Source organism: Artibeus jamaicensis, unplaced genomic scaffold (assembly GCF_021234435.1).
Source record: "Artibeus jamaicensis isolate MK-2021 breed Jamaican fruit bat unplaced genomic scaffold, CSHL_Jam_final contig_1803, whole genome shotgun sequence".
In the NCBI taxonomy this organism is placed as follows: domain Eukaryota; kingdom Metazoa; phylum Chordata; class Mammalia; order Chiroptera; family Phyllostomidae; genus Artibeus; species Artibeus jamaicensis.
In genome coordinates, this window is record NW_026521356.1 from 5,828,803 (window position 1) to 5,849,065 (window position 20,263).

Genomic DNA, 20,263 nt, shown 5'->3' on the forward strand with positions numbered 1-20,263 from the left:
TAGGAACTTCTAAAACCCTTTTAGGAGGTCCATAATATCAATTATTTTCATAATAGCACTAAGATGTTACTTATCTTTTTATGGTGTGAACGTTTGCACCGATGGTACTGAGTCTGTAGTGGTACAAACCTCTGGTGCCTGAGCCCAAATCCAGGCAGTGGCTCCAGACTCCACCAGCAGTCAGGCTTCCTTTGCTGCCCTCATTGACGGGTTAAGGTAGAGAAAAGGGAAGCCAGTGCCGCTTGAGAATGTCCTTGATATGGTGTAAAACACTCATTTTATTAAATCCTTGTCCTGGAGTCTCACATCGTCTCGCTGTTTTGTGACAGAAAGGGAAGCACATGTGGAACACACCGAGTGTCCCAGGAGGGCGGTTGTCTCCAGGAGACACACCCTGGGCCCTGGCTGCAGCTGAGAGCTGAGCTAGCTGCATTTTTTAATGCACTTTAAAAAATTTGTGCCCTTTTTACTAAAAAGGGCAAAAAGTGTGATTCTTCAGACTTGACTATTTGGTATTAGGTAGGTATTTTCTTGGAAATGAATGAAGCAACCTGTTACTTCAAGGAAAACAACTGACAATATTTATTACCATTGGAGTTTCAAGTGAAGATGACAGTTCTGGACATTTGCATCTGCCACTTTGAGTTTGACAGCTTTTCAAAATATAAAGGACTTGATGAAATCAATGGGTATTAATGTAAGTGATTGTAAAAATATTATGCAATGAAATCTGTTAACATTTGGAAAATCCGTGTACCTGAGTGAACCAATATCTTCCCAATGACCAATGCAAGATATTACAAAGTGATGCCTGAGTACAAGGTCCACTCAATGAGCGAGCTAGACTGCTGGGTTTTCCTGCAGTACAGTAGAAAACGTTCGTTGATATGTCTTCGGGTTCTACGTTGCCACTAACCTTTATGAAACTACCATTTGTCTAGTTTTGATGTATCAGATGATTATAATTATACATCAGATGATATACATATATATGTATCAGATGATTACAGATAATTTATAATTATCTGTAAAGGCTATTAAAATACTCTTTCCTCTTCAAACTATCTATCTTTGTGAGTTTGGATATTTTTGGCATGTGTATCAACCAGAATTGCAACAGATGAATGTAAAAGTGGTATGAGAACTCAGTTATCTTGTATTAATTCAGACATATTTTACATTTATAAAATCACAAGGCAGTGTCACTCTCCCTGCTAATTTGTTTTTTGAAAATATCGTTATTTTTGCAGTAATAAGTTATATCAACATAATGAGGTTATTTTTAAATGAGTTGGCATGTAACTATTTCTATTTTTAATATGGCAACTATATAGATGAATAAGTAAAATTTTAAGGTCCTCAATTTATAAGATGTAAAGAGGTTCTGAGGGAAAAAAGGTTAATAACCACTGTTTTCAACTCTTAAATGTGATTTTTACTAATTTATTTTTCAAGTACTTTTAAATGTCTACACTTAATTTAATATTCTTATTTCTTTAATCTTGTAAGAAGAATAATAACCTATACATCAAAACTTTGTGGACCATGTTGGGTGTTGAATTCATTCAATTCTGAATTAGGACTTTAAAAAAATTTTATTGAATTTATTCGGGTGACAATGGTTAATAAAATCAAAGGTTTCAAGTGCGCAATTCTATAATAAATCATCTGTATATTGTATGTTTACCACCCCAGGTCAAGTCTCCTTTCATCGCCATTATCCCCCTTTACCTTCTTCTACCTCTTTTTAACCCCCTTCCTTCTGGTTATCATCGTGCTGTTGTCTGTGTCTATGAGGTTTTTTTTTCTTTGCTTAATCCCTTTACCTATTTTCAGTCACCTCCCCATCCTGCTGACAGCTGTCAGTCTGTTCTCTGTATCTGTGAGTCTGTTTCTATTCTGTTAGTTTATTTTGTTCATTAGATTCCACATATAAATGGAATGTGCAATGTCATTCTTATTTGCTGTAGGTTCCAGTGGCAAACTTCTAGTTCATTGTCAGATTAAGTGTAGAAGAAAAGGGCTAATCCCCTTGTCCACCAGCATGGCTCAGTGTTTACTACAATTTCTTTTTCTGCCTCTACAGTTTAGTGGAATTGTTGACTAAGCAGTGATCTGGGACAGAAACAGCAGGTGAGGAGCTAAGGAGTTAAACTCCTTCTGCCTCTGCCACTCCGTCTCCCGAGGTGCTCCCGGCCTTGTGTGTCCTGGTGCCTCTGCTTCCCGTCCCGCTGCTCTCTCTCCAGGCTCCCTCACTGGCGGTGCCACTGCCCCTTCTCCTTTGGGGCCTTAGTGAGTGAGTGGCTCATTAATCTTGAGATTAATGTTGTGTTTCAATAAGATAGCAGCCAAAATCAAATACAGAGCCTTTTCTTGATATAGCAGATAAGACAGTTAAATTAGAATTCTTTTCATTTTTATTGATGTAGGGATGTGAACCTCAAGGGCGTGGCCATGACATTATTCGATTTAGATGATCTCAGAGTTAATGGCCATGCAGACCCCTTTGTTCCCACTGCCCCAAACTCTTCCTCTTCCCTTTGAATTTCTGTCTGGAAGAAGCTTAGAGATTTAAGAAAAGTCTTCTCTCAGCAGCTATCTTTGCAAATAGACTTAGGAATTGCTGAGAATTTACACTGCCACCTTCTCTACCCAGGCTTTCTCAGTGAAACACTCTATGGTGAAGGAGTCTTTCAGGTTTCCTTCGATTTTGAGCAGAGAGAAGAGATGACTTTGGGTAGACACGGTACCTGTGATGCACCCATGTGGAGACAGTGTGGTCTCATGGGGAGAGCGCCCAGCTGGTGTTAGGCAGCCAGGCTCCTCTCTTCGCTCTTTACTGCGGGGCGTGAGTGCAAACACGCCACCTGACTTTCCTCCCTGCTCCTGCAGAAAGGAGGTGTCTGGAGAAGGGCTTCAAGATCAGTCCTGAGTCTGTGATTCCACTCATGTACTTTCTGTGCAGAGCATGGGAATAAAACTGCATGTGACCAAAACCAGCACAGTGACAGGGCCTTCAGAGGCTTCCTTCAGGTGGTAACTACAAGTATGATAATAGGGCAGGATGCCTTTGGTAAAACTTCTGTAACATAGTGTGTTCAGTTACCCATATAAAATAAGAAACATGGGTTGGACAGTGTGTACACACTTGTGCTGTAGCAGTTGTACTCAGCAAAGTGAAGAAGAATAATATACGTGGACTGGAGCATACACACTGCACACTCAACTCTTTGGGTCCCGTATGGTGCACCTATTTTCCCAAGACAATAAATAGAAGTAAATAGTTGAATGGTAATTCATGCTTATTTTGGGATTTGATTGTGACTACAGCATTTAAAATAGAATTTTAAGACCTTATAAAAACATGCAGAATACAGGGTGGGACAAAAGTAGATTCACAGTTGTTTGTGTGGAAAACAATAGAATAATTAATGAATAGTAACACAGGAACAAACTGTGTTTCGCACACTCACAACGGCAAACCTACTGTCTCCCCACCCTGTGCAGTTGCAAATGGTTGCAGATCAGGAGCTGGTGCTACATCCTGGCAATTCTTCAATGAAAGCACAGTAGGGGTGAATCAGATGTATTCTTAATTATCTGAAATTTATTAGTGATTAACCTTGTATTTAAGTGTTTATCAACTTTTACATTTTAAAGGAAACCTTTTGACAGGTAAGATAGTTTATATTTTGCCCTGGCTAGTGTGGCTCAGTTGGCTGGAGCATCGTCCCATCAACTGGAAGGTGATGGGTTTGACTCCTGGTCAGGGCACATGCCTGGTGTGTGGGTTCAGTCTGCAGTCATTGCGTGTGTGAGAGGCAGCCAGTCCGTGTTTCTCCCTCACTTCAAAGTTTCTCTCCATCTCTCCCTCCCTTCCCGTCTCTCTAAAGTCAGTGTCCTTGGGGAAGGATGAAAAAATTATTTTGATCTTTCTTGTTTTATCTTCTACTCCCATATAAAAAAGTATATTTTTTCTGTATAATACTGTGCAGTTTTCATCCTATAGTATTATAAATATGCTTATATTTCAAATATACACTTAAAAATTACATGGTAGTTTTCATCAAGGGTGCCGAGACCATTTTTTTAAATAAATGTTTTTCCCAAACTGGATATTCACATGCAAAAAAAGTGAATTGGATCCTAACTTTACACCATAGCAAAAATTAACTCAAATTGATCAAAAACCTAAAATAAACATACAACCTAAAACTGTATTTTCTTAGAAGACAAGCTTAATGGCATTGGATTTGGCAATGATTTCTTGCATATAACACCAAAAGCACAGCAACAAAAGTAAACAATACCTAAATTATGCTACATCAAAATGTTTTTAAAAATTGTGCATCAAAGGATGCAGTAACAGTGAAAAGGCAAACTATGCACGGGAGAAAATACTTGCAAATAATATCCATGATAAGGGGTTAATTCCAGAACACACAAAGAACTGAAACTTAACAACCAACAACCCCAAATAACCTGATTATGAAATGGACAATGAACTTAGACATTCCTCCAGAGGAGACGTATCAGTGGCCTACAAGGAAATGGAAAGGTGCTCAACGTCAGAAATCATCAGGGAAATGCCAGTCAAACCACAATGAGACGTCCCCCCACTCTGAGCAGGAGGGCTGCCATCAAAAAACGGAACAAGGGCCCACAGGGTCACGGCTAAACGGAAACCCTCGGGCACTGTCGGTGGGGATGGAAACTGGTACAGCCACGAAGGAAAACGTTCCTCAAAAAATGAAACAAAGAACTATGGCCCTGGCCAGAGTGGCTCGGTTAGTTGGGGGTCATCCTGCAAACCTAAAGGTTGCAGCTTAGATTCCGGGTCACTGCACATGCCCTGGTTGTGGGTTCAGTTCCCATTCGGGGCACGCGCAGGAGGCAACAAGGTGATGTTTCTCTCTCACATTGATGTTTCTCTTCCTCACTTCCTTCCCCTCTGTCTGGAACCAATGAAAAAGAAAAGTTTTTAGAAATAAATAAAAATAAAAAGTATAACTACCATATGACTTGGTAATTTTGCTTCTGGGTATATATCCAAAATAACTGATGGGGTCTCAAAGTGGTATTTGTTACTCATGTTCATAGCAGCATCATTCATTACAGCCAAAGTGTGGAAGCAACCCAGATGTTAATATATAGGTAAATGAATAAACAAAATGTCATACACTCATCACATCCATCCATCCTTTAAAAAGAGGAAAATTTGGACACACGTGACAATACTAATGAACCTTGAGGACATTACACTAAGTGAAAAAAGACATAGTCCTTCCCCCCTTTCAAAAGCTATCTCCTTTTTTGTGTTTCTTATCTCTTTGTTAAAGTTCTCATTGAGTTCATTGAGCAGCCATATAACCAGTGTTTTGAACTCTGCATCAGGTAGATTGCTTATCTCCATTTTATTTGGTTCTTTCTCTGGAGTTTTGTTCTGCTCTTTCATTGGAGACATGTTTCTGTGTTTCCTCAACTTTGGCCACCTCCCTGTTTGTTTCTGTGTATTAGATGGAGCTGCTGTGTCTCCCGGGATTGGTAGAGTGACCTTGGTAGTAGGTGTCCTGTAGAGCCCAGTGGCACAGACTCGCCGGTCACCTGAGCTGGGTGTTGGAGGTGGGCTCGCCCACCCCCCACCTTGTTGTGTGGGCTTTGTTCACTGTCCTGTTGTAGTCGAGCCTTGATTGCTGGTCAGTGGGAGGGATTTACCATCAGGCTGATTGGCTTCAAGGACTCTTCCTGACCACTGTGGAGGACCAGCCCTGCAGGGGCCAACTCCATGGAGCAGGATACACTTCAACGGGGCTCTGGTGCCTGAGCCAGACTGTGCCTCAGCCATTATCCCCACTGGTTTTCACAGTCAGAAGTCATGGGGACCTCTCTGTCTGGCACTGGAATCCTGGGCTGGGGATCCTGCTGTGGGGCTGAGATGCCTCGTTCCTCAGAGGGAACCTCTGCAGAGGGGATTTCTCATCCAATTCTTATCCACCACATGTGGGTGTGGGACCAGCTCATTCAGCATCTCTGCCCCTCCTACCAGCCTCAGTGTGGATTTCTCTGTATATCCCTGGTTGTAGGACTTCTGTTCAGCCAGGTTTTGGGTGGTTCTGAATATGATGGTTCTTAGCTGAGTTGTAATTTTGATGTGGTTGTGGGAGGATAGGCGTACTGCATCTCCCTATTCTGCTTGCTATCTTGACCAGAAACCCCGAGATCAAGAATCTTAAAGATGTTCCTGCTTTGACCAAGTCATTCTACTTCTAGGAATTGAACCTAAGGAAATGTGGTAGAAGCACACTCACCCAACTTCAAGTCAACTAACTGATGCTCTGCGTTGGTGAATACCCTAAGTGACACCGGAATTTCTACCCTGTGCTGTGGTCCCACACTCTGCTGTAGCCAGAGGACTGGGCCCTGGCAGTGCCCTCCGGCAACGGGCCACTAGGCCACAGCAGAGCAAGCTGGACTTGCTCCCCAGGGAGGGAGAGTGCACACCATGGGGTGTGTCAGAAAGAGTGTTCATAGGGACTTGTTACAAGGTTTGGGTTTGTATTAGGCCATTGGGGGAATGATGTGAGGAAGAGGGGCTTTGCTTTGGATTGTGTGTTGTTAGATGGTGGGGAAATTCTCTGGGCATGTTAACACATCTTCCCTGGAAGGGCTGACTGGAGAAAGGCTGTACCTGCTGGGGAATATTGGTCACTCCCAGTAGCCAGGAGAGGGCATGTTTGGTGTTCTGTAGGTCACATGGTAACCTTGATTCTTATCCACGTTTAGACAAAATTTTGAAGTGTTTCTTTTTTTGTCTCACTTTCTCGTGGTGCCAGAGTGACTTGTCCAATGCTGATGTTTGGTGAGAGTGTTTCTGCCCAGTGGGGGAGTAACATGGCCTCGCTGTGGGCCCTGGGCCAGCCTGAGACACCACCGGTGCCCAGCTGGGTCTGGCAGGTTCCAGACACGAAGGGCTGTTTTTTTCTTCCTCGGACTGCTGCTAAGAATTGGTTGAAACTTGTTTATATCTATTGTACTTTAAATAATTATATAATTTTATTAGCTAGTATACAAAACTTTGAGATTAGTATAAAAAGAGGAATTCTGTGAAAACTAAAAGCATTTTAAAAGTGGCTGTTGATCCTGGCTGGGTAACCCCACTGGTTGGAGTGTCATCCTGACATGCGAAGGTTGCAGGTCCGGTCTCCAGTCAGGGTACACACAGGAAGCAACCAGTGAATGCATAGAGGAGTGGAACGGCGGATCGATATCCCTGCCTCCCTCTCTCCCCCACCTCTCCCTCTCTTTCATACCGTCTCTCTACAGTCAATTTAAAATAATTTAAAATGGCTGTTGAATTAGGGGTGAGTAAAAAGCAAAGCAGAGGCCACTCAGAACATACTTTTATCAGAAAGATTCTGCACACTGATCGTTTTATAAGTGTCTTCTAGTCCTGACTGCACTTTAAGGAAACGCACATTGTAAACGCTAATGAAATGTCACATGTGATTTCTCTACTCAAGGTGACGTGGAGCTCTTATCCCTGGGGCCACGCTCGGAGTCAGGGCCTCGGCCTTCTCACATAAGATGACTGCATTAATGTAGTTTAATATGTTTTCAGTGTAAAAGAATGTTTGAAGTACATATATGTTCTTTTTTATGATTCTTTATTTAAAGCACTTTTAAAATTAGCTTATCCTTTGGACTTCTGGTCAAGATGTAAGTCAGTAGGTAGATACCTGCCATCATCCTGGAGAGCATAAAAGCTCACTGGTGACTTCAAAAGCATCCAGTGGAACATACAGACACATAAAAACGGACCAGGTAGTACCCGAAGAACGTCAGGAGACAAGTTTGGGCCGCAACACTGACTCGCGTTAGCAAGCTTGCATTTTCTTTGCTAGACGTCATGAGGTGAGGCTGCCGTGTGTCCTGTGTAGGGAGCACGTTGCAGAAGAGATGGGATCCAGGACGCCCAGCAGGCCCTGAGCATCACATCTTACCTTTTCACTAAAATGAAACTGCGTTGCGTGGGTCCACCCTTCTCTGCCAAAGAGTGGGCACAAGGGCAGCAGCGGTGTTTGTGGCATGACACGCTAGTAGTTTTTTAAATTACTAACAGAGCCCTGGCTGGTGTGGCTCTGTTGGTTGGGTGTTGTTCTACAAAGCAAAAGGTCACTGGTTGGATTCCCAGTCAGGGGCACGTCTGGGTTGCAGGTTCGTTTCAGGTTCGGGCACGTACAGAGGCAGCCAGTCAAAGTTTCTCTCAATCACATAATGGTTTCTCTATCTCTCTTTCTCCCTTCCTTCCCCTGTCTTTAAAATCAAAAATTTAAATTTAAATTTAAATTAAGATAAGAAAATAATAATAGAGATGTGAGGATGGTGTCATAGGTAAACACTGTGCTTGCCTTCCTCCGTGACCACGTCAGAATTACACCCAAACTACAGAACAACCATAACTGAGAACTGCCTGAGATCTAGGGGAACAGAAGAAGTTCAACTAAGGATATAAAGAGGAAGCCAGTTGACACTGGTCAGAGAGGAGGAGATGTTGGATGACTTTGGCCTACACCCACCATGGCGATTAAAAACCGGGAAGGCTATCTCTGCTGTGGAGGTCCCTCTGAGGAACAAGGGGTCCCAGCCCTGCGTTTCTGTGCTGGAAAGGGAGGTCTCCATAAACCCCGGCTGTGAATCCAGTGGGGACTGTGCCGAGTGAGACAGAGGGCTTCTGGAGAACCAGTGCACCCGCTGACTTGGACTCACTTACTCTGAGCTCCAGATCTGGAGCAGCTGCTCAAAAGGCACCAGGGACGTGTAGGGAGTCCAGTATCAGGACAAGAGCTGGGGGGACAGCTTTCTCTCAGACAGAAGTGTCGCACAAGCCATTGTCACTTTGCTGAGTCCTGCACCTGCAGGCACATTGGGCGCCATGGCTGAGTCTCCAAAACCCTGGACAATGCTGTTTGCCTCGCCCTGGTGATTCCCTGAGACCCCACCCATCTTTGAGCCCACCCAAGCCATTTCCAGTGGCTTTCCATGCAAACAGCTCATGCTGCAGGCTTTTCTAAAATCTCTCAAAGGTTCACAACCCCCCCCCAAAAGTTAGCATTTGGCCTCAGCATGCCCTGTACCTCTTGCCAAGTCTCCCCAAGCCTGGCACTAGTGGTGGCCAGCATTGGTTCTCAGCATAGCCTCTCCCAGGCCCCTCCATGCCCAGCACCAGTGGCAACCAGCTGCAGCTCACTCTGTAGTTCATACCCAGTGGCCCGGGCAGAACAAAGGAAGCAGTGGAACTTGGCCTTCAGCAGAGCTTCTCCCCAAAAGCCCCAGAAACGACACACTCTGTGGTCAGCTTTACACCACAGCAGAGCACTAACTACCCAACCACCTCCACAAATGACACACCCAAAGGGCAGCAAGCACGAGAGCCCTGCTTAACTGAGTCCTCCTTTGGGGGGCAGCCCTGCACAAAGCTGCTGTAGTCACAGCCACTCCTCACCTTCAGTCAGTTTGAGGGTCAGTCCCTCCCCTTGATGAGCCAACAGTGATCAAGGCTCAACTACAACAGGAGGGCTCACAAGGGACACACCTGGAGCACCCAGCTCAGGTGACCAGGGGGACTGCACCCCTGGGCCCCACGTGACACCTACTACACAAGGCCACTCCACCAACAGGAGATGCAGCAGCTCAACCCAATACAGGGAAACAAACATAGGGAGCCAGCAAAATGAGGAGACAGATGTGTTCCAATGAAAGAACAGGACAGAACTCCAGAAAAAGAACTAAATATGGAGACAAGCAGCCTACCAGATGCAGAGTTTAAAACATTGTCTGTAAGAATGCTCAGTGAACTCAGAACTTAAGAGAAAGGAAATATTTAAAAATGGCAATTGAAGATTAAAAAGAACCAATGAGAAGTGAAGAATGCATTAGAGGGAATCAGCAGTAGGTTGGATGAAGCAGAGGGTCCAGTCAGCCATTTGGAATAGAAGGTAGCAGAAAACACCCAGTCAGAACAGCAAAAAGAAGAAAGAATCCCAAAAGAGTGAGGATACTCAGGGGCCTCTGGGATAACATCGGATGTAACAACATCACATCATAGGGCTGCCAGAAGAGAGAGATCAAGGAACTGAAAACACATTTGAAGAAATGACGATGGAAACTTTCCCTAACCTGGTGAAGGAAGTAGATAGACAAGTCCAGGAAGCATAAACATGAACAAGACAGAAACTCACTGATAAGAGAACTTTTTATTTTAATCCTTGCTCGAGGGAATTTTTTTCATTGCTTCTACAGAGAGAGGAAGGGAGAGAGAAATATTGATGCAAGAGAGAAGCATCAATTGATCACCTCCTTCCTGTTCATGCCCATACAGGGGATTACAAATGCCTGGAGCAGGGACTGAACCTGCAACCTAGGTATGTGTCCTCAGCGGGAATCAAACCCACAGCCTTTTGGTTATGGACTGTGCTCCAACTGAGCCACACTGGCTGGGGCACAAAGAACATTTTGATGGTGCCAGACAGGAGAGAGTTGGGAAGATGAGTAAAAGGGGGTAAGGATTAAGATGGGCAAATTGCCAGTTATAAAAGCAGTCTCAGGCCCTGGCTGGTGTGGCTCGGTGGACTGAGCAGTGGAGTATGAAGCAAAGGGTCGCCAGTTTTATTCCCCATCAGAACACATAGGCGTGTGGGATGGGGGCCAGGTCCCCGGTAGGTGTGTGTGAGAGGCCACCACACACTGATGTTTCTCTCCCTTTCTCTCTCTCTTCCCTTTCTCTAAAAATAAATAAATAATAATTAAAAACATAAACAGTCTCAGGGATGTAAAGTAGAGCCTGAGGGATATAGTCAGTCCTATTGTGATAACTCTGGATGGTGTCAGATGGGTGCTAGACGTCTTGGATGATCACTTTGTAAGGTATGTAAATATGTAATCCCTACTAATATATGTCAGCCGTAATTGAAGATAAAAAGTTATTTAAAAATACATTAATTTTTTGTAGTCCTTACTTCCTGCCTGAGTCTCTAGTGTAAAGAATTAGAAATTTGTTGCAGTTTTTGTATTATGACAGTGAACTGTTAGCTGGCCTCCCATGCACTAAAAGGTTGCAGGTTCGGTCCCGTTAGGCCACAAACAGAAGTCAAACAATGGACATTTCTCTCACGCGTCAATATTTTTCTCTCTCACTCTCTTTCTCCCTCCCCCTTCCTTCTCTTTCTGAAATTAATAAAAATGTATTCTCAGGTGAGGATTAAAAAAGAGAGACAACTGGTCCAAAATGGAGTCACTTGTGTTAAGTGCCCCATCTGCAAACCAAGACTTAACACTGACATAATGGTGGTTTTAGCCTCTCACCTTTTCCTTTCTCTTAGGCCAAGTCATCAAGGCATGGGACATTGGGGTGGCTACCATGAAAAAGGGAGAAGTGTGCCATTTACTGTGCAAACCAGAATATGCATATGGCTCGGCCGGCAGTCTCCCCAAAATTCCTTCGAATGCAACTCTGTTTTTTGAGGCAAGTATGTGCGTGACGCTGCCCTGCTGGCATCTGCTCTGCTGTAGTGCTGGTTCTGGAGCAAGAGGCAGTGGGGCGGGAGCCAAGCTCGCTGTTGAGAATGAGACCCAATTTATTTATTTCAGAGCTCGGCTTCTTGAATTGTTTCCCACAAAGGCAAGGTGTATGTGCCAGTGCTTTCTCATAAACGTGTGTGTGGCAGAAGAAGGTCACATCAGACAGACAGAGAGACGAGCAGCTTAGGAGGAAAGGCTCGGGGGGAGCTGTGAGTGTGGCCTGTTAGCAATGACCGAAGACAGGGTGGGAATGTGGGGTAAATGCAGACACAGGCCTGCATCAGGTTTTAAGGTATTTTCATGTTATAAAAGTTCATAACTGTCACAGATCTCATTAGCCACTGTAGTGGGTGTGAATATGTTGTTCTCCATGTGTTGAATTACATATATTTGGCCAAACCTTTTTAAATTGAGGGAGGAAATTCTTGAAATAGCATAACTGGGTAAAAACTCCTCAATGTGGTTACAGGCCTGATTTCATAGGGTTTAGTCTCACATTTGAAGACGAGAATCCTGTGGATCCGAGTGGTGGTCTCTTGAGTGGGACAAAATATTCACCAGTGTTGGGCCTGCACTTGGGAGCTCTGGCTTTGCGCCCACCAGGCCGCCTTCCCGGTGTCTCTGGCCGGCTTTGCCCTGCTCCCCGTGGGATGTGGTCCCAGACGTGGTCGGTACTTGAAGGTGCTTTCCAGGTGTTGACAAGTGCAGTGTTCTTTTTCTCCCACCCTTCCAGTAACTAAGATGCATAGATTAATATAGAAAAGAGTTTTATTTTGTAGAATGAAAGGAGAATTGCTTGCCCTTGCCTATAAGTATGTTTAGTCAGCTGTGTTTGATCTTCTCTCAGCCAAATTTCCTTCCTTCCTAGATTGAGCTCCTTGATTTCAAAGGAGAAGATTTATTGGCAGATGGAGGCATCATCCGAAGAATCAAACAGAAAGGAGAGGGCTACTCGTTCCCCAACGAGGGAGCCACCGTGGAAAGTAAGCAGTGCTGGGGGGGGAGCCGCTCCTCAGAAGCTGGGTTGAAGTGGGGATTTCTTACTTACAATCTGTTGATAGAAATAAATATATTGAACATATTTCAAAAATAGTTTTAAATTTGATATTTATTTGATAATGATTTCATTTAGTAAATATTTATTCAACATGTATGTGCCAGGTACTACAAACTCAAAAAAATGAATGAAACGATATGTCATTGATCAAGGAATTCTTGATGTGCTAACAACTGTTAGTTGCCATCCACGTTTCTTGGTATATTTCTCACACACCCTTATACAGGAAGATGTATTATCCCAGGATGAGAAAAGTGAGTTTGGAGAAGTTATATAAATTGCCAGTGACAGAGTTCCTAACAGAGCAGTAGGTTGTAATGCCCTTCAAGCCTCACAAACTCATCTCACTGGCTGTCATCAAGGTAAAAACCAGTCCATCATTTTAGTCTGATCAGCATTGGTGATAGTGTTCATTCCATTCTACCTCAGGAGACCTGGGTTCAAGGTCTGCGTTGCTGTTTACTGAGTGACCCGAAGGTGTTCTGTTTTTTCATTTCCTACGTTAGGAGTAAGGACGCTGCTGTGAGGACTGGGGTGGCTAATCCTTCCTCCTCCCAGAGCACGCGTGTGCACCACGGTGCTCACCGCTTGGCTGTTAGCGTTGTAGTCAGCACATGCGTGTTTCTGCAGGACACGGCGAGTGCAGTTAGTACTGCCATCAGCACGTGCGCGTTTCTGCAGGACACGGCGAGTGTAGTTAGTACTGCCATCAGCACGTGCGCGTTTCTGCAGGACACGGCGAGTGCAGTTAGTACTGCCATCAGCACGTGCGCGTTTCTGCAGGACACGGCAAGTGCTTGAGGACTAGGAGTGTCTTCCCCTTCTTGTTTCCAGCATCATGCAGTGCCCAACACACATTTGGTGTTCAGTACCTGCTTTCAGGTTTGAAGGAGCTGAAGTGCTGCAGAAAAACTGTGAGAAAACAGGAATACTTCCACTAAGAAAAAAAACAAATCACAGCACAAATGGCAACATGAACTACATAAGAGGCAGATTTTAAAATAAAGAGTTCATTTAAAACTGCAAACTAGAATAGTTGATTTTCTTATCTCTCATGTTGTATATACTGCTTTGGACCCTTATTTCATTTCTATAAGTGGCAAATTAGTCTAAATTGTTTTTTTTTAAGTTGGAAATAGTTATAAATAGTGTTTCTGTGCTACTACAGTTGAAGTGTTCAGATAATTATTTACAAGCAGGTTTAGAGTGAGTGGAGCCGAGCTCAGCTGTGTGATGTGGGAGAAATCCTGAGAGCAGGAGTCAGGAGACAGGACCCGGCTGCGGCCGGCTCTGCTGGACATCGCCTCTTGGAGCCTCAGCTTCCTCCCTGCGCAGCGACGCAGGGAGGGCGGCCCTCCTGGTTTCTGAACCCTGCCATCCCTAAACATTCTGTGATAGAATTCTAAATGTTTATGAAAGTTTCAGAAGTGACACAAAGTTATCGTTGGTATATTAACAAACACTTAAAATGTTTGTGTATAACATGTATTTAATATTTTAAGTATGAAAAATTTTGAAAAGTGGAGTTTTCGAATATATACAAAAATAGAGTTTTTTCCTATAATACAATGACTCCCCACATTTAACAATTTAGAATATATTAAAACTGGAGATTTGTGTGAACTAAATGAACAGGAAAGCCTTTTCCAAGTTATGGACATTACCACAAAACCACCCCTGCAGAGTTAACTTTAGAGCAGGCTAAATTAAATCATGCTTTTGATACTATTTCAGTGGGAATCTTTTCTTTCGTTTATGTTTTTAAATAATTTTTGACTTACAGAAAAGTTGCAGAACAAGTTCAGAGGATTTCTTTATACGCTTCACCCAACGTCCCCTGACGTTAGCATCTTACCTAACAGCAGTGTGTTTATGAAGTCAGGAAATGAATACTGACACAGTACTGCTGACTTTCCTACCAGTCTTACTGGAATGTTTCGGACAGCCAGCCTGATGGCCTTTCTCTGGTTCATGGTCGGTTTCGAGACCCACATTGTATTTGGTTGTCACGTCTCCTTAGCCCCTCCAGTGTGTGACCGTTCATCAGTCTTGTGCGTTCTTCATGACATGAACACTTTGGAAGACAACTGGCCAGATGTTCTGTAGAATATCCCTCAATTTGGGTCTCTCTGATGTTTTCCCATGGTTCAACTGAGGCTGCACATGCTTGGGAAAATACCACGGGAGTTATGTCGTGCGCTTCTCGTTCTTGGGAGGTTCATGGTGTTGGTGAGTCATTGCTGGTGATGTTCCTGAGTCACTGGGTAAAGGCGGGTCTGCCTGGCTTCCACTGCACAGCTACCCTTTCCCTCTGCGATTCCTCAGTGTCTCATTGGGAGGGAAATACTGGGAGACCACATGAGTATCTTCTTTTGTGGAACAACTCCACACTCTGATTTTAGCAGTTATTAGTGCGATGTTTGCCTAATGCTGTTTTTTGTTTTTTTTTTACTTTCCACTGTTTCTTCTACATTTATTTGGAATTCTGTGTTTAAGAGCTGCCTCTTTGCCCATTTTTTAATTTAGTTTATTCATATCAGTGTGGGCCCATGTTTATTTTATGGATGTTTATTTTATTCTGTAATATTGTACATTACTGCTCTTGCTTTAATGCTCAAACTGTGCCCCCTTTGTCCTTTGGAAGCTCTCCTTCAGCTTGGCTAGTGCGTCCTTTTAACCCCTTCATGGTGTTTTGAGCACTTTTTCACTTTTGGCCCCATTGGTGCTCTAGGCCCATTGTGGAGTTTCCCTGCTCCGGGTCTAGAATCACCGTTTTCCAAGGCGCTCTGAGTCCTCTTATTGGGGAATGAGACTTAGAAAGTAAGCTCTGAGTGCTGGGTTTACTCATGCTGTGGAATGTTATTGCTTCTAGAGTCTCTTAGCAGACAGAGCTGGCAAATACAGTATATGTATCTCAGTACACATGGGCACACATGTGCGTGTGTTTCTGCATTGGTCTGTATTTATACTGAAGCTCTGAGTACGTACTGACACTTCCTGTTCCAGGTCAACACCACAGGCTGCTCCCTTTGCTTGTTGGAGACTGCTTTGTCCACGAGTGAGAGACGTGGCTCTCAGCATTCACAGTATATTTGTTTATTTGCTCAATCATAATCTATACAGGATGTAATCTAAAATTACCAATTCATGCATCCCCCTATGAAAAAGAAACTTCCTAAGTAGGAAGTATCTGCGTGTAGTGCTTTTGTCGTCAGTCCTGTGGCAGCCGTTGAAAACACATTTTCTGTCTTAGGTTAGTCCTTTGCTTCCTCACTCCCTTCAGTGTGGGTACACATCTGTCAAAATCGGGTTCATTTGTTGTATTTACCTTCCCTATGGGGTTCCCTCCACACTCTAGCTCATTGCAGTTATTCGTTTGTGTTTTTGTGATATATGAACATTACCATGAAATTCTAATCTACAGTCAGCCATCCCTCGGGACCCATAGGGGATTGGTTCCAGGACACACCCCACTCCCCAAAACCCCAGAACCTGCAGATAGTGAAATCTACTGATCCTTGAGTCCCTTCTAGGAAACGGTCCTTTCGTATCACCTGTGCACGTGCTCCCTTATACTTTAAATCACCTCTTGATTACTCATAATTTCTAATACAAAATAAGCGCTGTACAGATAGTTGTTATACTGTATTGTTTAGGGTATAATGACCAGAAATAAAAGTCTGTACATGTTCAGCACAGACATGACCATCATAGACCTGACTACATAGTACATGTCAGCATCAACATAACTTTTCCCTGAGTATTTTTCACTCACTGTGGGATGAACCTGCGGAGGCAGAGCTCTCAGATGCAGAGGCCAACTGTACACAGGAGACGCTCAGAAACGTTATTCTCCCCTCATCCTCAGTAACCTGCTCCTTTTTCCCCATTATTTCTTCCTGTGGGTAACCAGTCTCACCAGTGTCTGGTTTATTCTTGAATTTCTTTTGCAGATTTGAGCAGATACATGTATTTTTTCATATCTCTTCATCCTTTTTGCAAGAAGGGTAATATACAGTTTATGGAATTTTTAAATGTATTTGAATAATCTGTATAATTTTACTTTCTCTGTTTTTAAATGTATCAAAAAGGGCAATGACTAATCTTTTGTCTCTTATCTTGTTAGATTATACTTTTCTGGGCATTTTAGAGTAAATGGTTAATTTTTACTTGTTCTCCCAAAAGCCCTTTTTGTTTTTTGGAACTAATCAATTTTATACAAATTTATTGTACTGTATTTTATCTATCAAGGTTAAGATATCCTGCTGTCCCTCTTCGACAGAAGTCGGCTCTGTGTGGGAGGCACACAGGTGACATACACATGGTCCCTGTCAGAAACCAAGGTCACACTGTTCTCCTTGAGGTTTTCTTAGACTCGACTGCTCTGCCTGCTTTTGAAGCATCACTCATACACTTAGGTTCAAACCAGGTAGGAATCCAAGAACTAGATCCAGTTTTACAGTGAAAGAGCAATAGACCGTCATCATTCATGATGTCTCTGTAGATACACAAGAGTCACAGAGTTTCTGTCACTTCACTGAGAAGTCAGAGGAGGGCCTCATGGGCTTTGGGAAGAATACACTTGGAATGCATTTGGAATCTGGACATTTTTATGACTTTCCAGAAGTTACTTAACCACCTTGAGCTTGTAATATTCTTGTCTATAAACTAGAAATGCTAATCTTCCCCCCACAGGGTTTTGGGACAGACAGTAAAGGAAGAAAGGTGCCTGGTACATGCTGGACACTTAATTTCTTTTTTCTACTCTCTTTTTTATATTTACTTTTAAAATATACTTTATTAATTATGCCATTCCAGTTCTCCCATTTTTCTCTCCTTTATTCCCCTCTGCCTTATACCCCACTCCCACCATCATTTCCCCACCTTAGTTCGTGCCCATGGGTCATACATATAAGGTCTTTGGTTTCTCCATTTTCCATACTGTTCTTCACCTCCCCCTGTCTATTTTTTACCTACCATTTATACTCCTTATTCCCTGTACCTTTTCCCCGATTGTTCCCCCAGCCTGTCCCTGCTGAGAACCCTCCTTGTGATCTGTATTTCTGTGAATCTGTTCCAGTTCTAGTTGTTTGCTTAGTTTGTTTTTTTCTTTGTTTTTGTTTCTTTAGGTTCGATTGTTGATAGTTGTGAATTTGTTGTCATTTTACTGTATATATTTTTCAAAATATATTTTATTGATTATGCCATTATAGTTGTCCCATTTTCCCCCCTTCATTCCCCTCCACCATGCACACCCCCTCCCCCACCATTCCCCCCCTTTAGTTTATGACCACCTGTCTCAAGTTCTTTACATTCTGTGTTTCCCATACTATTCTTGCCCTTCCCCCTGTCTATTTTCTACCTACCGTTTATGCTACTTATTCTCTGTACCTTCTCCTCCCACTCCCCTGTTGTTAACCCTCCATGTGATCTCCATTTCTATGGTTCTTCTCCTGATCTAGCTGTCCTCTTATTTGCATTTATTTTAGGTGTGGTTGTTAACAACTGTGAGTTTGCTGTCCTTTCACTGTTCATAATTTTTTATCTTCTTTTTCTTAGATAAGTCCCTTTAACATTTCATAGAATAAGGGCTTGGTGATGATGAACTCCTTGAATTTGACCTTATCTGAGAAGCACTTTATCTGTCCTTCCATTCTAAATGAATGCTTTGCTGGATAGAGCAATCTTGGAGGTAGGTCTTTGGATTTCATGACTTGGAATACTTCTTTCCAGCCCCTTCTTGCCTGTAAGGTCTCTTTTGAGAAATCAGGTGAGAGTCTGATGGGGACTCCTTTGTAAGTGACTGTCCCCTTAGCTCTTGCTGCTTCTAGGATTCTCTCCTTCATTTTAATCTTGGCTAATGTAATGATGATGTGCCTTGGTGTGTTCTTGGGTCCAACTTCTGTGGGACTCTGAGCTTTCTGGATTTCCTGGAAGTCTATCGCCTTTGCCAGATTGGGGAAGTTCTCCTTTATTATTTGTTCAAATAAGTTTTCCACTTGTTGCTCTTCCTTTTTCCCTTCTGGTACCCCTATAATTTGGATGTTGGAACATTTCAAGATGTCCTGGATGTTCCTAAGCCTGTCCTCATTTTTCCAAATTCTTGTTTCTTCATCCTTTTCTGTTTGGTCATTTTTTTCTTCTTTCTGGTTCACTCCATTGATTTGAGTCCCAGTTTTGTTTGCATCAGTATTGGTTTCCTGTGTCTTTCACTTCATTTCACTTAGTTTAGCCTTCGTATGCTCCTCTAATTTTTTACTAAAATCAGCCAGTTCTGTGAGCATCCTGATCACCAGTGTTTTTAACTGTGCATCTGAAAGGTTGGCTATCTCTTCATTGCTTAGATGTATTGGCTCTGGGGCTTTGAGCTGTTCTTCCTGAGCCATAATGTTTTGGTCTGTTCGCACCTGTTATGTATGAGGCGCGGAGCCTTAGTTGTTCACCAGGGTGGGGCGACCCAGTCTGGGTTGTGATGCTGTATGTGGGGGTGGGGTCAGAGAGGGGCAATGGCGGTCCCCTCTGCTGCTTCCTGCCACTGGGGCCTGTGTGGTCTGTCTCACTGCTCGCTCCTTCGCCGGTTTATCTGCACAGGAATGTGTGACCACGGTCAGCCTGTTGCCTATGCCCTCAGTAGGTTTGCTGGTTGCTACTGCACACCTGGGATCTGCCCACGGCTACCTGTGTGTCCTGGTTGGTCCAGTAGATCTTTCCTGCCCAACCTGCTCCGCTGCTGGCAGAGCCCCAACTCTGCCCCTCTTACTGGTTTGGCTGAATGGTTCGTTGTTGTCAGACTTCTGTATAGTTCAATTTTCTGTGATTTGGCTGCATTTTTGTTCCCAAAACTTTGTTTTTTTTTTAAACTTGGTTGTGTGAGGAGGCACAGTGTCTCCACCTATGCGTCCATCTTGGCAGAAGTCTTACTTATATATCTTGTTAATAGTAATTTTATCTAAATCGTTTCTTGAGGGTTTTTGTTTGTTCATTGAAGAGTCAATTTGTGGGCTGAATAAGAAGGCTTTTATTTTTATTGAATGGTGATATTTTGCTTCCTTTCTGTAGCTTGTTTTCTATGTGGAAGACAAAACCTACATTAGTTCGACAGGATTTTTTGTTTCTCAGTGGAAGTTTGGTTGTTCACTGTCTCCATCAAGGTCCTAGTCCTGCTCAGTCTTCAGGGTCTGTTCCGTGTGCTTTTTCTTACCTCAGTTAAGAGGAGCATCTTGTCATTTTTATTCGGTGCTGTACTTTTTCCATTTTAAAAGAGCCCCTGTGTTCTAACTCTTCTAATTGGCATTATTGTGACAACTCTTAGTCATCACACTCTAGTTTGATTGCCTGTAGTGGCTGCTTTGCTGCTTTGAAGCTTCCCTTTCTCAGAAAAGCCAGTCTTACAGAAGGTGCTGAATGGAAAGGTGAGAGACCAGCTCCCCCTGCCCCCCAGCCCGTGATCTCTCACACCTTCTGGTTAGTGGAATTCAGTGCCAGGAACTGGCAACCAGGTGCTCCTGCCCCCCAGTGCATTCAACCACATGTGCATGCAAACAACACAGGCGATGGGCAGTGTTTTCAAATGTAAAGTTTCAACAAGATCTTCTGGATTCAGACTGTTGGGAGTGCCCTTCCCTCTCA

At 43.4% G+C, this 20,263-nt stretch overlaps 1 protein-coding gene across 4 annotated transcripts in view; it reads left to right on the forward strand.

Annotated features, from left to right (window-relative positions):
- Window positions 1-20,263, forward strand: part of FKBP5 (FKBP prolyl isomerase 5) — a 95,319-nt gene that overhangs the window by 47,372 nt on the left and 27,684 nt on the right. For all 4 annotated transcript variants that reach the window (XM_053671208.1, XM_053671210.1, XM_053671211.1 and 1 more), the window contains exons 4-5: window positions 11,379-11,521; window positions 12,446-12,560. In XM_053671208.1, the coding sequence (XP_053527183.1) occupies window positions 11,379-11,521; window positions 12,446-12,560 (258 nt within the window). The remainder of the gene's footprint in view (window positions 1-11,378; window positions 11,522-12,445; window positions 12,561-20,263) is intronic.